This window comes from Cinclus cinclus, chromosome 7, assembly GCF_963662255.1.
Source record: "Cinclus cinclus chromosome 7, bCinCin1.1, whole genome shotgun sequence".
NCBI classification, from domain to species: Eukaryota; Metazoa; Chordata; class Aves; order Passeriformes; family Cinclidae; genus Cinclus; species Cinclus cinclus.
This window is the reverse complement of record NC_085052.1, coordinates 21,564,442-21,577,214: the sequence shown is the minus strand read 5'-3', so window position 1 is coordinate 21,577,214 and position 12,773 is coordinate 21,564,442. Positions and strand designations below refer to the sequence as shown.

Below are 12,773 nucleotides of genomic sequence, written 5' to 3'. Positions count from 1 at the left end.
ACTAGGGTCTACCAGCTCACCAGGAAACAAAAAATGGAAGCAGAAGTTTACAAACCCTGTTTCCCTGCACTGTAGCAAAGCCAGCAATCCACCTAAAAAATTACATTCCAAATTCAGTCTCCAGACTTTAGAAGAATGGGTTGGGAAATGAGCTGTATTTAGACATGCATGTTAATCCAGGACTATCTGAAGTTTACAGCTCCTAAGGTGTGTTATTCCAGCAACAGATTTCCATGTAGATTTCCCCTGGCCAAGAGCTGCATCCAGAGCAAAGGTGAAGAAAGGAGACAGACAGACACACAGTGGAGAGCACCCTGGGCCTGGCTGTGGAGGCTGCTGGGCTGGTTTGCAGAAGCGATTTGCCCAGTGGCAGGATAAAGAGTCATGGCCATAAGAAGAGACACAGGAAGTTCCACCTAAATGTGAGGAAGAGCTTCTTTGTGCTGAGGTTGGAAGAGCACTGGAATAGGCTGCCCAGAGAGAACATGGAGTCTCCTCTGGAGACATTCCAAACGAACCTGAATGGTTCCTGTGCCACCTGCTCTAGGTGACCCTGACTTGGCAGGGAGGCTGGACTGAATGATCTCCAGAGATCACTTCCAACCCTAATGAATCTCTGATTCTGTGAACCTCAGCATGGGAAAAAGGCTTGATGGTCAGTTTCTGTTTCAAGGTATCACTGCTAATGGCACTTTTCTGCTATAATTTCATCATCTAGCAAATACTTTGAAAATTACTAAATAAGCTTGCACAGAGAAGTAATGGAACACAATTTAAAACTTGTAACACTTAGATATGTAATAGGTGTTTAGTTGTTGTACTTCAAAACTGAAACCTACTTCTCCTTGTTAACATTTTATGTTCTTTAAAAGGGTGAATTATCTAAATAGTTGCTGCTTTAACAGAAATTTCCCATAAACCTCATTCCGTCACTTTGAGTTATGTCACTTCATGCCAAGTGACATGAAAGCATTGATCTAAGTTTGACAGGCAGTGCCAGTGCTGACAAGTCAGTTTCAGAATTTATGAAAAATTATATGCTACAGATATTTTTAAAACAACTGTGGATTGCCAAGTAAAAAAAGTGTTTAAAATGTGTAATAACAGTGATGTATCTTTAGATTGAAAACAATTTATTCAATTCACATACTTATATTGATTTAATGTTCAGGCTGACACTTAATGCAATTAAAGAAAGGAAATTTATATTGAAAATTCCCAACTAGTTCAAGTTACAATATATTATAGAGCAAAGGAAAATTATATGTGTTAATGTAATAGGTTTTTTTTTAGAAACTTGTCATTAAATAAAACTGTTAGCATTTAATAATTTGAAAAATCTATCTCAGATGTTAAGGCCCTACACAGAAAAAGGGGCCTCAGCTGAACTGAGAATTAATTGCTTATGAAAATTCTTATTCAGCAAAGATTACAACATAGCAAGGGATGTATCTTTTACTAGAAGTGCTAATTGATTTAAATAATGTTTTTTTCTTTTTCTGGATTTGGGGTGGGGTTTATGGTAATCTCATTTTTCTATAGATCAATTCCTGCCGTATAATTTCTTAACAGTCTCCGCACTTCAGTTGAAGCATACTTAGGTCAGTCATGTGTGAACTTTCATGCATCTATTTATCTTCAAATGTCTTAATTCTGTAATGGAAGAATAAGAGATTGAATGCCTAAGGACTAATCAAATTAGTGAACCATAATAATTTTTTAAGACAGAAAACAAGCTAATTAGAAGAGGATAATAAAGGAAAAAAGAAAAATAATAAACTCCATGTGCTCACCAGACAAAATTGTTCAATGTGTTAAAAATAAATTGTTGTAGAGCACCAGAAAATGTTGTCTCCCTTACTCATTTAGCATCACCCAAAATGTACCAGAGTTCAAATACTTCTATTTTTCTTCAGTAGTTAAACATCCCAAAAATCAAATCCTGAAAACAGGCTAATGAGTGAAATGAGAAGAACCTCTTTGCAGCTGGAGATACTGTATCTATAAAATCCTATCTAACTGAACTGTCATGCTGTATCATTTTCACTGTAAAAGCTGCCTTCTTTCAGGATAGGTGAAAGGAGTCTGATTTTGGCTCTGTTTTCAGTAGCAAGATGACATGGCATCAGTTAGAACTGTATTTTCAAGGGAGGAAATAGAAAAGCCACCATGAATTTCCTGTCTTCGACTGCTGCACATTTTTCTGGCAATGCCATGTGCTACTAGAGCACTCCATGGCAGTTTACACTTTTGCCACCTAATACATTATTACCCAGGAACTGTTTGATTTAGATTATTGTACCAAATACTACCTTCTAAGCAATCACAAAGGCATAGTCTGGTTAGAATGCCATCTGTTGCATGTTCCAAGATTAAGCATTAATTAATTTCAGCTAAAACAGCAGCTGTTTAATGTTCATATATAATTGCATGAAAATGTTTGTCTTAGAGATGCCCAGCATTCAAACAGCCAGGAGAACCTCCAAATGCTTGGAATCTCAAAAAGTGCCTCTGCACAAACTTGACTCTATTCATTGTGACCATGTATTAGTCTGTTGCTTTCTACATCCTTTCTTAGTAGATGTTAAAAGGGCCAGAAAAGAAGCACAGATGTAGAGAGGCAAATCCACCTGAAAGCCAGGTCTCGGCCTCCTCTCTGTTTCAAAGGCAACTCCTGGCTAAAAAAGGTCAGTGACACAGCTTTGCCAAAACCACATTTGCAGACTATTAAATGTTTAGAAGATGTTGGGTGTGGAATGGCAGAGTTTTGAAGTAGATGGATGTATACATACAAATGTTCAAGGCACACAGGACTTGGGGATCATTTTTCTGGAGCTTGTGTTTTTCTCTTTGTCACCTTTTGTACCACATATGAACTTTGAATTCTTAGTCATTGCAGTCAGTGAATTCTTAGTCACTGCAGTTGATGAATTCTTAGTCATTGTAGTTGATGAATTCTTAGCTGTTGCAATTGGTAGAGAGGCCAATAAAAGTTTTACAGCTGAAAAGGACTAGACTTATGAAACATGAGTTCCACCTTTTTCACAGAACATGATTAGCAACAAATGGGTTGGGGTTACATTTATAAAAAACTGATAGTAAAGCCTCACCTTGAGTCTCCACCCAGAAACCTGAGAAAAGTAAACTAAATTGAATGACTTAACCTGCTCAGTCAGTTAATTTTTCTGATTCATGGGCACACATCAATGAGCTTAAAGTGCACTATTTTACAGAAACAACAACAAACCCAAGAATAAAATGAAAATAAGGTAATGTACTAAGGGCATATACACTGAATTTGAAGTATAACTTCAGCCATTTTTCCAGTCCTCTCCTCTGATGGGTCCGGTTGCCTCACCCACAGCAGAGCCAGGCTGCCTGTCCCACTACCCTCTCTAAATAAGCACTGAAACACTGTTACTTGTAGTTTCCCTCATTTCACCAAGGTCAGAACATATATGGCAGTGGGAAGTAACAAGTCTCTTTGTATACTGGAAGCTTTTAAACAGTTTCGTTCCTAAATACCACAGAGTATAAGTAATTTCTTCTTCATGAAATATTCTACACAAAGTCAGTTTTCTCTTGTTGCATATGACTTTTGTCCTCTGATGCTGGAAAGTATTGCATTGTATTATGATTATCTCTCACTGAGTACTCCTAAGACCAGTTAGTTAGTCCAGACTTTAATACTCAGATTGGAATGTCCGTGATATGTCTCTTGATAAAATAAAGCAAATCCATCATAGTATATCAATGCATATGGAATAAAAGTGGCTCAGACCAGACCAAGAGTTCCTTCTATTCATGACCTTTTCTTCTAAGGGGGAAACTCTCAGCAGCAAGCTTTTCCTCTTGGATCACCTTCTTTCCTGGATTACCAGGTTTACAGAGGAAAAGCATCACCATTTCATTTGTTCTGCCTTGTAGCTCCACCACTGACAATTTTTGCAGCCCCCTGCTAGGAATCGTCCTGCTGAAGCACAGGGACTGTTGTACTTGAAAAGACCCACTAATATTACAGTCTGGTATTGTGGGTCTCCAATTCATGTCTCGCCAGACTTTCCTATATAAATTAACTCAGTGACTTAGAAGTTTCACCTGACACCATCATACTCCTTTTGTTATCTTTTCAACAGAGGGAGGTATCATGCAATGTGTGACAGGCGTATACTATGTTAACCCAGCGAATCACTGCAATAGAAAATATTAAAAATATAGAGTACAGTTATGTCAGATAATTTCACTTGGTGAAAAACACAGTAGCTTCAAAAATAAATTTCCCTAGATTATCAGAGACAGACAAGGCATCATCATCATCATCCACTTGGTGTTTAACTGCCTGGTGACCGCGGTAGGATTTCTGACCCTTTCCACTGCTATGTTTTAAGCACCTCAGACTAAATAACGGACAATTGTTAGTGGGACAGGTTGCTGTTTTTCCTTAATCAGGCTTTAACTGCTAGTGATGAATGCCCAGATCTCACTGACTGCCACAGCTGTGTCAAGACCCGGCCAGCGTGCGTGTCCTGCGGGCAGGGGCTGTGCCACATGTGGCCCCGGCACCAAGGCTGCGGTGTGGCAGAGCAGTGCGGCTCTGGAGACGAGCCCAGAGAAGCAGACGGGAGCCAGTAAGGACCCAGCAATGCCCAGTTTGGAGCGGCCGTGCCGGCGGGGCAGCGCAGGGGCGGGCGGCCAGCCCTGGGCGGGCACGGCTGCGGTTACGGCTGCGGGCACGGCTGCGGTTACGGCTGTGGGCACGGCTGTGGGCACGGCTGTGGGCACGGCTGTGGTTACGGCTGTGGGCACGGCTGTGGGCACGGCAGCTGCCCCGGCCCAGCGCAGCCTGCCCGGCTCCGAGCGGCGCTGGCCGCGCCCCTGGGCCGCTGCTGCCCCGTCCTGCATCTCGGCATGTCCGGGGCAGAGGCGCCCGACACCCCGGACCCTGAAGAGGCTGGGACGTGCCCGGAGGATGTCCCCTCCCTCAAGGAAATCGAGCAGCTGCTGAACACTGGGCGGCCCTCTTGCAATCACGTTGATGAAGTTTGGCCTAATCTCTTCCTAGGGGACCTGTAAGTACAGCTTTATGGACACACCTCTGTCACACCTTCTGTTCATATGCCTCGTGGGTGCAGCTTTAGACAGCTCTTAGTTTTGCTAATTGCTGACATTTACACCGCAGACAGCGCGATTTCCGAGATAAAATTATGTCTAAACTGGTATTCCTTTCTCCATTAACCCTTAGAAGCAATGCATGGGCTGATGCTTCAGCAGTGGTTTGGGAGATGCAATCTCAGTGCTTCTGTGAATATCACTGCACCAATCTTGACTTGTCTTTGTTTTTTCCTTAGAGTAACAGCGCACAATAGATTTGTTCTGTGGAAGATGGGTGTGACCCATGTTTTAAATGCTGCCCATGGTACACCATACAGCCACGGAGGCCAGGACTTTTATGGAGCAACCATTGATTATTATGGTGTACCAGCCCATGACCTGCCAAGCTTTGATATCAGCCAGTTCTTTTTCTCTGCTGCGCAATTTATCCACAATGCCTTGAACACACCAGGAGGTACGAAATTATTGTTGGTCGCATTTTGATGTGAGTCAGCAGCCTCACATAACAGGCTGGCTCCACAAAGCTCAGCAGTGGACAAATCACTACATGGTGTCCTGGCAGGTGGTGCTCACCTGCACGGTAGGTGGCAGGAGAAGGGAGTGCTGTTTATGTGGATGTAGCTCTGACTGTGTTCTAAAAAGCTGATGAGACAAAACAGATGAACTGCACAGGAGAGACTGAGGAGAGAGAAAATTGTTTGGAAGTAAGGTTCATTCAAGAAGGGAGAAGCAAAAACATGCATTTGAAATGGACACCCTTTTTTGAGACCATCTTATTATAAGAACAAATTAATAAAAAGACAAATATCCTGATTTCTGCAGTCACAAACTGTATGAAGAGGTTCATACATTGCAGATGAGTTTCTTGTGTGAACAGGGCTTGCAAGGCTGTGTCTCCAAGAAGATCTACCCAAGGAGATTTACAGTCAGTTCCACAAGAAACTGAGCTTCTTGGCAGTGGTGCAATAAAATACAAATCAACCTATTTTACATAAAAGACCATTTCTTAGCATGAGTAAACTGGCATTAATGGAGCTGTCTCTGTATCACAAGTTCTGACTTCAAAATAGAATTACAGTTCCATCAAATTGCCTTATTATGCAATAGTACTAGACCAGTCTTTTTTTTTTTTTTTTTGGTGGCTAGTGTGTCTGTGCCATCCATTCAGGCTAGATTTTAGCATTCTTCCTTGCATAAGCAAGCCTGCTGAAACTAATGAGTCTTTTTTCCTCATGGTAAAAACAGAACAGCTTCATTAGTCTAAGAGGGTTTTCTTTGATTTACCAGTGTTTCTGAGATCAGGCTGGGGTCTCATGGCATTTCTCATACAAGGGAGTGTAACAATGGCAAATTAGACTTAACTGTTAGCAGTTTATGTGATCTATCAGAAGAGTAAGAAAAACATTTAACTTCACCCACTGTACTGCTCCTTTTGATGGTTGTAATTTTTTTTTACCAGCCAAAATATTGGTACATTGTGCAGTTGGAGTAAGCAGATCAGCTTCTCTAGTCCTAGCATATCTCATGATAAATCACCACCTCCCATTAGTTGAAGCCATCAAGACAGTGAAGGAGCATCGATGGATTTCACCCAATCGTGGTTTTCTGAAGCACCTGCGAAACCTGGATGTTCAGCTAAGGCAAAGGAAGGACTGCTGAACAGGCAATCCTCTTTACATTCACTTTACTGAGTTTCACCCTTCAGGGCAATTGTGCATATAGAACTTCCTATGATCAGTGCACATTATAAAAATGAAGAAAATGATGCATCGAAATAAAAGGCAAACAGAATGGTAAATGGAGCAATTCTGATAGCTCAGTCCCTCCAAAACCAGCCCAGCCAACAGCAGCACTATAACCACTGCATGGGGTGGAACTGCTATGCCTTGAGTGGTGCTACTGGATGAATCAACTGAAGTGGTTAAGATAGACCAAGTTTGTCCCTGGTTTCTGCTCATGCCAGAGGCAAGTTCGGTATTTGCATCTAGCTGTAAAGGATGTTTGAGTCCCCTTTGCTTGGGAGTGTAACATAATCATCTTTCTCAGTTTGGTTACAGTTTTTGCATGCATGTTCCCCTAAGAAAAATTTTGTGTTTCAGGCCTGATGATGAGATAAGGGTAGTTTCTTGAGAGCCCAGGAACTCCTACAGAAACCTTCCTGTTTTGCTAGTCTGGTAAATACTGTGGTGTTACAGAAAGCTGTGACAGCCACAAGACCCACACCATCAAAATAAATGTTTGAGATGCTTCTACAGCCTGGGTCAGCAAACCCCACAAGTCTTTTCTTGTTAAATATGTTTTCAAAAAGATAATGTGTATCATGTAGTATACTGAGGACATTAAAAAGAATATGTCAGGTCTTCAAAGAATTTTATATGTTGGACTCATCAGTTTGCTTGCACTCCAAATTATCACAAATCAGTTCTGTGTCAGTGGCTTTGGATCACCTGTGGTTTAATATCAGGTAGACACTGAGCTTACAATCAGTGGCTTGGACTAATGGATGCAAATTAGTTTTAAACTGTTTTGAGGATGTCACTTTTCCTGTCACCAGTTAATCAGCACTTAAACCAATGTGATTTTTAATACAGCAACAGCATTTCAAATTCATACTACCACTCTGCCTGAAAATTAGCTTGTTACCTTGTGGTGAACCATGAAGTGATAATCAAATTTGGTTTTGCCCTTTGCTGCTGGTTGGATTTATTGATTAGTTGACCTTATGAAGATTCCCTGCCAGATTAAGAAAATACATTTCTGCTCGATTGTTTACATTTGAAGCATCAGTTCTGATCATTTTATTCTCTACTGAAGGAGACCTGCAAGGTTATTAGAAGACTAAAAGAATGGTGACTTGTGAGTTGAACTGCTTCCTTTCCAGACCACCTTTCCTTCTTCATTCTTGGAGAGATTATGACATGAATGCTGATTCTGCCTAGCATTTAGGGGAATGTAGAAATCCCTCCCTATTTCACCGTACACAAGTACTTTGCAAAATAAGCATATTTAAGATCCTTTCAGACATCAGTTTGACTGTTGAGATTTTCCTAAACCTTGCAAAAGAGCTCCACTGATGAGAGAAAGGTAAGATGTTGTGTGAAAAGATCAAATAGGAAATCACATTTAAAACCTAGCAGTGCTAGGACAATCTTTATACATCACAAAGCAGCAGAGTGGTGGGGGAGCAGCTTTGTTTGCTTTGAAGTTTTCCATTAAAATTAATAGGGATTTATATGAGTTAATATTTCATTGTAATTTATACTTCATTCACTTTACAGTAGGTTTTAGTCTGGAAATCTTTTGAAGACATGGCATTGAAAATTCTGAAATTCATGTGAGTGAAATAATGCATCTTAATGGATTTAGGCTGGGCAAAATTAGACACATGTGAGAAAGATTAATGGAATTCCCCCATCAGGATAATGTTTTGCATGCCTCTGAGCATCTGTCCTACAAAAAACCACAGCTGTGAAAGCATCTCCTGTTGTAAATTAGTACCTGCTCTTGAAGATACTGCTCAGCCTGGGAGAGTTGTTTCACCAGGGGCAGAGAAGGGAAGAGTACAGAGTGAAGCTGAGTCAGTAGGGCATCCATGCCATCAATGGTATAGTAAAGATCTTGTAAGCACGACTTACTTACCTCGGTGGAGGGAGTGAATTAGGTAGAAACTTTTTTCAAGGGCACTGTCAAATCACAGAAGTGTTTTTAATCTATTGAGTCAGTGTTACTTATATTTCCTGCCTGTCTGTATTGCTTCTTTATATACAGATTTACTTTGAGTGCACATTTGTGCAGGGGAAAAAAATGCCAGTAAACATAAGCAAAAGCAGAATAGTCCTGTAACTTCCTAAAACAGAAAGCGTTGTCTGCTGCAATGTGCTAAGAGGAAAAGAGACCTTCACTTACACTATCCCTAATTCAAGACATGACAATTGGTACTTCATTGCTTTCCCTTATCAGCATAAAAACTTGTATTTTGAATGTTAGTTTGGTAAGTTAGACTAAGGAACAAAAATGAAGGGAAAATACTGCCTCCCCAGTGGCAGAAAATTTAATTCAGAAAACTTCAATCAGAAAATGCACATTTGTCAAGAGGGTCCACACAGCCTAGGAGAAAGTGCAAGTGAAAGGAACTGTCCCAGCTACAGCTCTGACAGACTTAAATCTGCTTAAAGCAATCAGAAAACCAGTGTTACCTTTACCTGAAGGGACCCATGTAGAGTTCCAGTGAAAACTTCTCTTAATACTATTTTCCAGTGCAAGAACTGAGGGCATCAGATGAAGTCAGTAGAAATTAGGTCTGAAACAAGAGGAGGGGTTTATATGAGCTGTGTAACACCTTGCCACAAGATGCTGCAGAGAGTAAATACCTATAGACATTCAAGGGGCAACTGGAGAAGTTTGTGGGACAGAAATCCATTCAGAGTTACCAAATACTTAGAAACTTCATCCAGATCAGCAAGCTCATAAACTACAGCTAGCTGGAAGCTGGGAGAGTGTTATTGTTATTATTATATACACAAGTATAATTCATGCTTGTGTGTTCTTATATTCTGTAGGCATCCATTTTCAGCCATAGTCAGGCACAGGACAGTGGGCTTGGTGAACCTTGGGTAAGGCCCAAGACAGGTATTCTCATGGTGTTCTCATGGTGTTTATTTTGAACTCACCCTCAAGCTGTGCTGTCCCCTCTTTCCTGGTAACTTATTATTAGAACTGGGTCACATGAGGCATTTGGGACTGCGTCTCGGTTGCATCGACTGACATTTCTTCTACAGGGAAAGCTCAGTGCTGGCAGGAACAGCACCATAGCTTATGTGAGGATGGGAGTAGCATTTTTTGCTTAAGATCCACTTACAGCAGAACGTTCATTTTTCTGGCTGTTCCCCATAGCATCAGGGACATAGCGCTGAGCTAATCCAGCGAGGCGTCAAGGCACGAGCTGTTTTTAGAGTCAGCCACCTGCTTGGGAACATCAAGCGGCAGAAAGAGCCTGCTCCAGCAAAAACCTCCCCTGTGCATTCCACAGCAGCGGCTTCCAGCAGGCCCTCCCTCCTCTGCTTGACTCTGCATGAGGCCTTCAAAGGGCTCAGCACCTGAAGACAGACCCTGTCACCCAGGAATGCTCTGAGCCTGGCACTCCCTCTGCCCAGGAACTGCCAGATATTTTGGACAGCTGCAAGGTGGAATTAAATCACGTGGGTGAAGAGTGGCCTAATCTCTGCATAGGCAATATGTAAGTGTTATTTGAGGCTGAGCTGTTCTGAAGGGCTGGGGAATACAGCAGTCATTAACATATGCTGGCCAACTTTATATAGTTAGTGTTGGTAATCTTCATTGCCTTAAAATAGACTTAAGATTAGCACAGAAGAAAGCAAAAGGACTATCCATTAAAGAAAGAACCTACTGCACAGAAAACCAAAAGAGAATTAGTCTCTGTTGCTTTGTATTATTTTATAATTGTGCAACATACAGATTTTATAAATGCTACAGCATTTACCACACAAAGCATAAGACAGACTCATGATAGTGAGCAGCCATAAAATTAAACTTTTTTTTTTAGTTTTTTTTTTAGTTTTTTGGTGTAATTTTAACTAGAAAGGAAATTTCCGTGCTAAAAAGTATTCAGATTTTGGCTGTTTATATGACAACTTGATTTCCAGTTGAAATTTTTGACAAATCTATGGATATTCTGAATGACAGCAGACATCACTATTTCTGAAAACTGTGCAGATGGATATTTAACTCTGAAGCACAGAGAAAGCATGCAATCATCTGCACTCAACATGCCTAGTGCTCAATGTTATGCCAAAACAAGGGCTTTTTCACCATCATCAGGTTGCAAACTTGTTGAAATAGCTAGAAGTTACAGTAACTCCTACAGGAGAAAAGCGGGGGGGGGGGGGGGGGGGGGGGGGAACTAATAACCCTGCTGATTGTCCACTGATCACTGCTGAAAGTGTAAGCTTTGTTTTAGCTATGAAACAGCAAAGCCAAAAAAATGAGCTAAGTGACATTGGGGAATTAATCTACATCTACAAAACCTGGTTTTACAAATTGCTGCCTGCAGGATGTGGCACTGGCAGGTGTCCCTGCGCACGGCGGCTGGGGACACCCAGCAGCACGGTCCCCTGCTCTGAGCCGGGCTGTGCCACCGCAGAAGCCACAGCAAAGTGCAAGTGCTTCGCTGAACTCCTGCCTTGGCCAGGAGAGTGGGAAACCCACCCTTGCCTTGCCGGCTAAACCTTGCAACTACACTTGGAAATGAACTCCTTCACTTATTACAACCATGTGAATAAATAAGGATTTGTACAATTGAGCCTGACAGGTAGTACAGGAAAGATTTAAGACAAAAATCACTGAAACTGTGTTCTCTTAACAGCAACTTGATTTCAGACAGATTTAGACCTTTTAAGATTTAGACCTTTTAAGTGCAGTTTTAAAATCTCCTTTTAATGCCTGTGCCAAACTACTCCTGGATGTTTCAATCACATTCTGTCTTGGGGGCGTGGGGGGGAGGGGGGGAAATTGTGGGGAATAAAATGAAACAGTATATAGACAACAACGATGTGTATGTGTAGTAAGGAAAAGATGAACTTTGAGAACATTCAGCTAACAGAAATAAAAATGTAAACAGGTTTCTTTGTTAATGCAACAGCTGATCACTAATATCAGCTTAAATACGAGTTACAGACTCGTAACAGACTTGTGAACAGTGAAACTCAAAGTTGATAAAGTACTACAGATAGAATTTTCTTTATTGTGCCAACATCAATAAACAAATAGGAACAACACCTGAGAATAAGGTTTCATGGGCTTTTCATGAAATAGAAATGGGGACTAGAGAGAGTATGTGCATTTAGGGCCCAACCCAGTACTCAGTGAAGTTAATAAACAGTGGATGTTTCTGTTGCTGAGCAAACCCATGCCAGTGTCAGGACTTGTGCCAGAGCTAAAATAACCCAGAACAGTACTATATATTGTCACTGCTTGTTTCCCCAGAACCAGTAATGTGCAGTTTCTGAGAAGCTATGTGGAAATCAAAGATCAGTCTAGAATTAATGCTGTGTTTTGTAAGAAATATTTCTCCTTATGCCTTTATCAGAAATACGATGTTCAGCATCTTTAAACAAGTTAAATATATCTTAAAATAAAGTAGGATTGGCGGATTAAATATGATGATTTTCATCCTGGAGGACTTGGAAGTTGTCAACAAACTGATTATTAAATATTTGTCTGGCTATCAGCCATTGCTGATACGCAAGGCCAAGGCCAAGACCCTTTGGGTTTAAAGCTACAATGTTTTCAGAAGTACTATATAATAAGAAGTTGAGGCCACAATATGAAAAATATCCTGCAGAAGTCAAACTTCATGCTGATCTTAATCAGACAGATTTATTAACTGGAGAGTAACCAGATAAGCAAGGTTAGTATCACTTCAGAAAAAAAAAAAATTGTACAGTTACAGGCTAAGGCAAAATGGTTACAAGCTCTGCTAAAACCTCAGTGTGTTCAACATACATATTTCAAATCCAGTTATAGAAGGACCTGAGCTACCTCCTGAAGTGAATTTTTGGAGGGTGTTTGGGCCAGCAATCCTTAATGTGACTGTAGTCAACTGAAGGCACTAAATCTTGTTAAATTTATTTCTTTTCAGAAGT

The 12,773-nt window shown here is 40.9% G+C and overlaps 1 protein-coding gene across 1 annotated transcript; it reads left to right on the top strand.

Annotated features, from left to right (window-relative positions):
- The first annotated feature begins 4,908 nt into the window (after positions 1–4,908).
- On the top strand, positions 4,909–6,771 carry DUSP13A (dual specificity phosphatase 13A). The gene is made up of 3 exons (XM_062496363.1): positions 4,909–5,069; positions 5,349–5,566; positions 6,572–6,771. Exons 1-3 carry the CDS (start codon positions 4,909–4,911, stop codon positions 6,769–6,771), a joined length of 579 nt encoding a protein of 192 aa, XP_062352347.1.
- Positions 6,772–12,773: the final 6,002 nt, after the last annotated feature.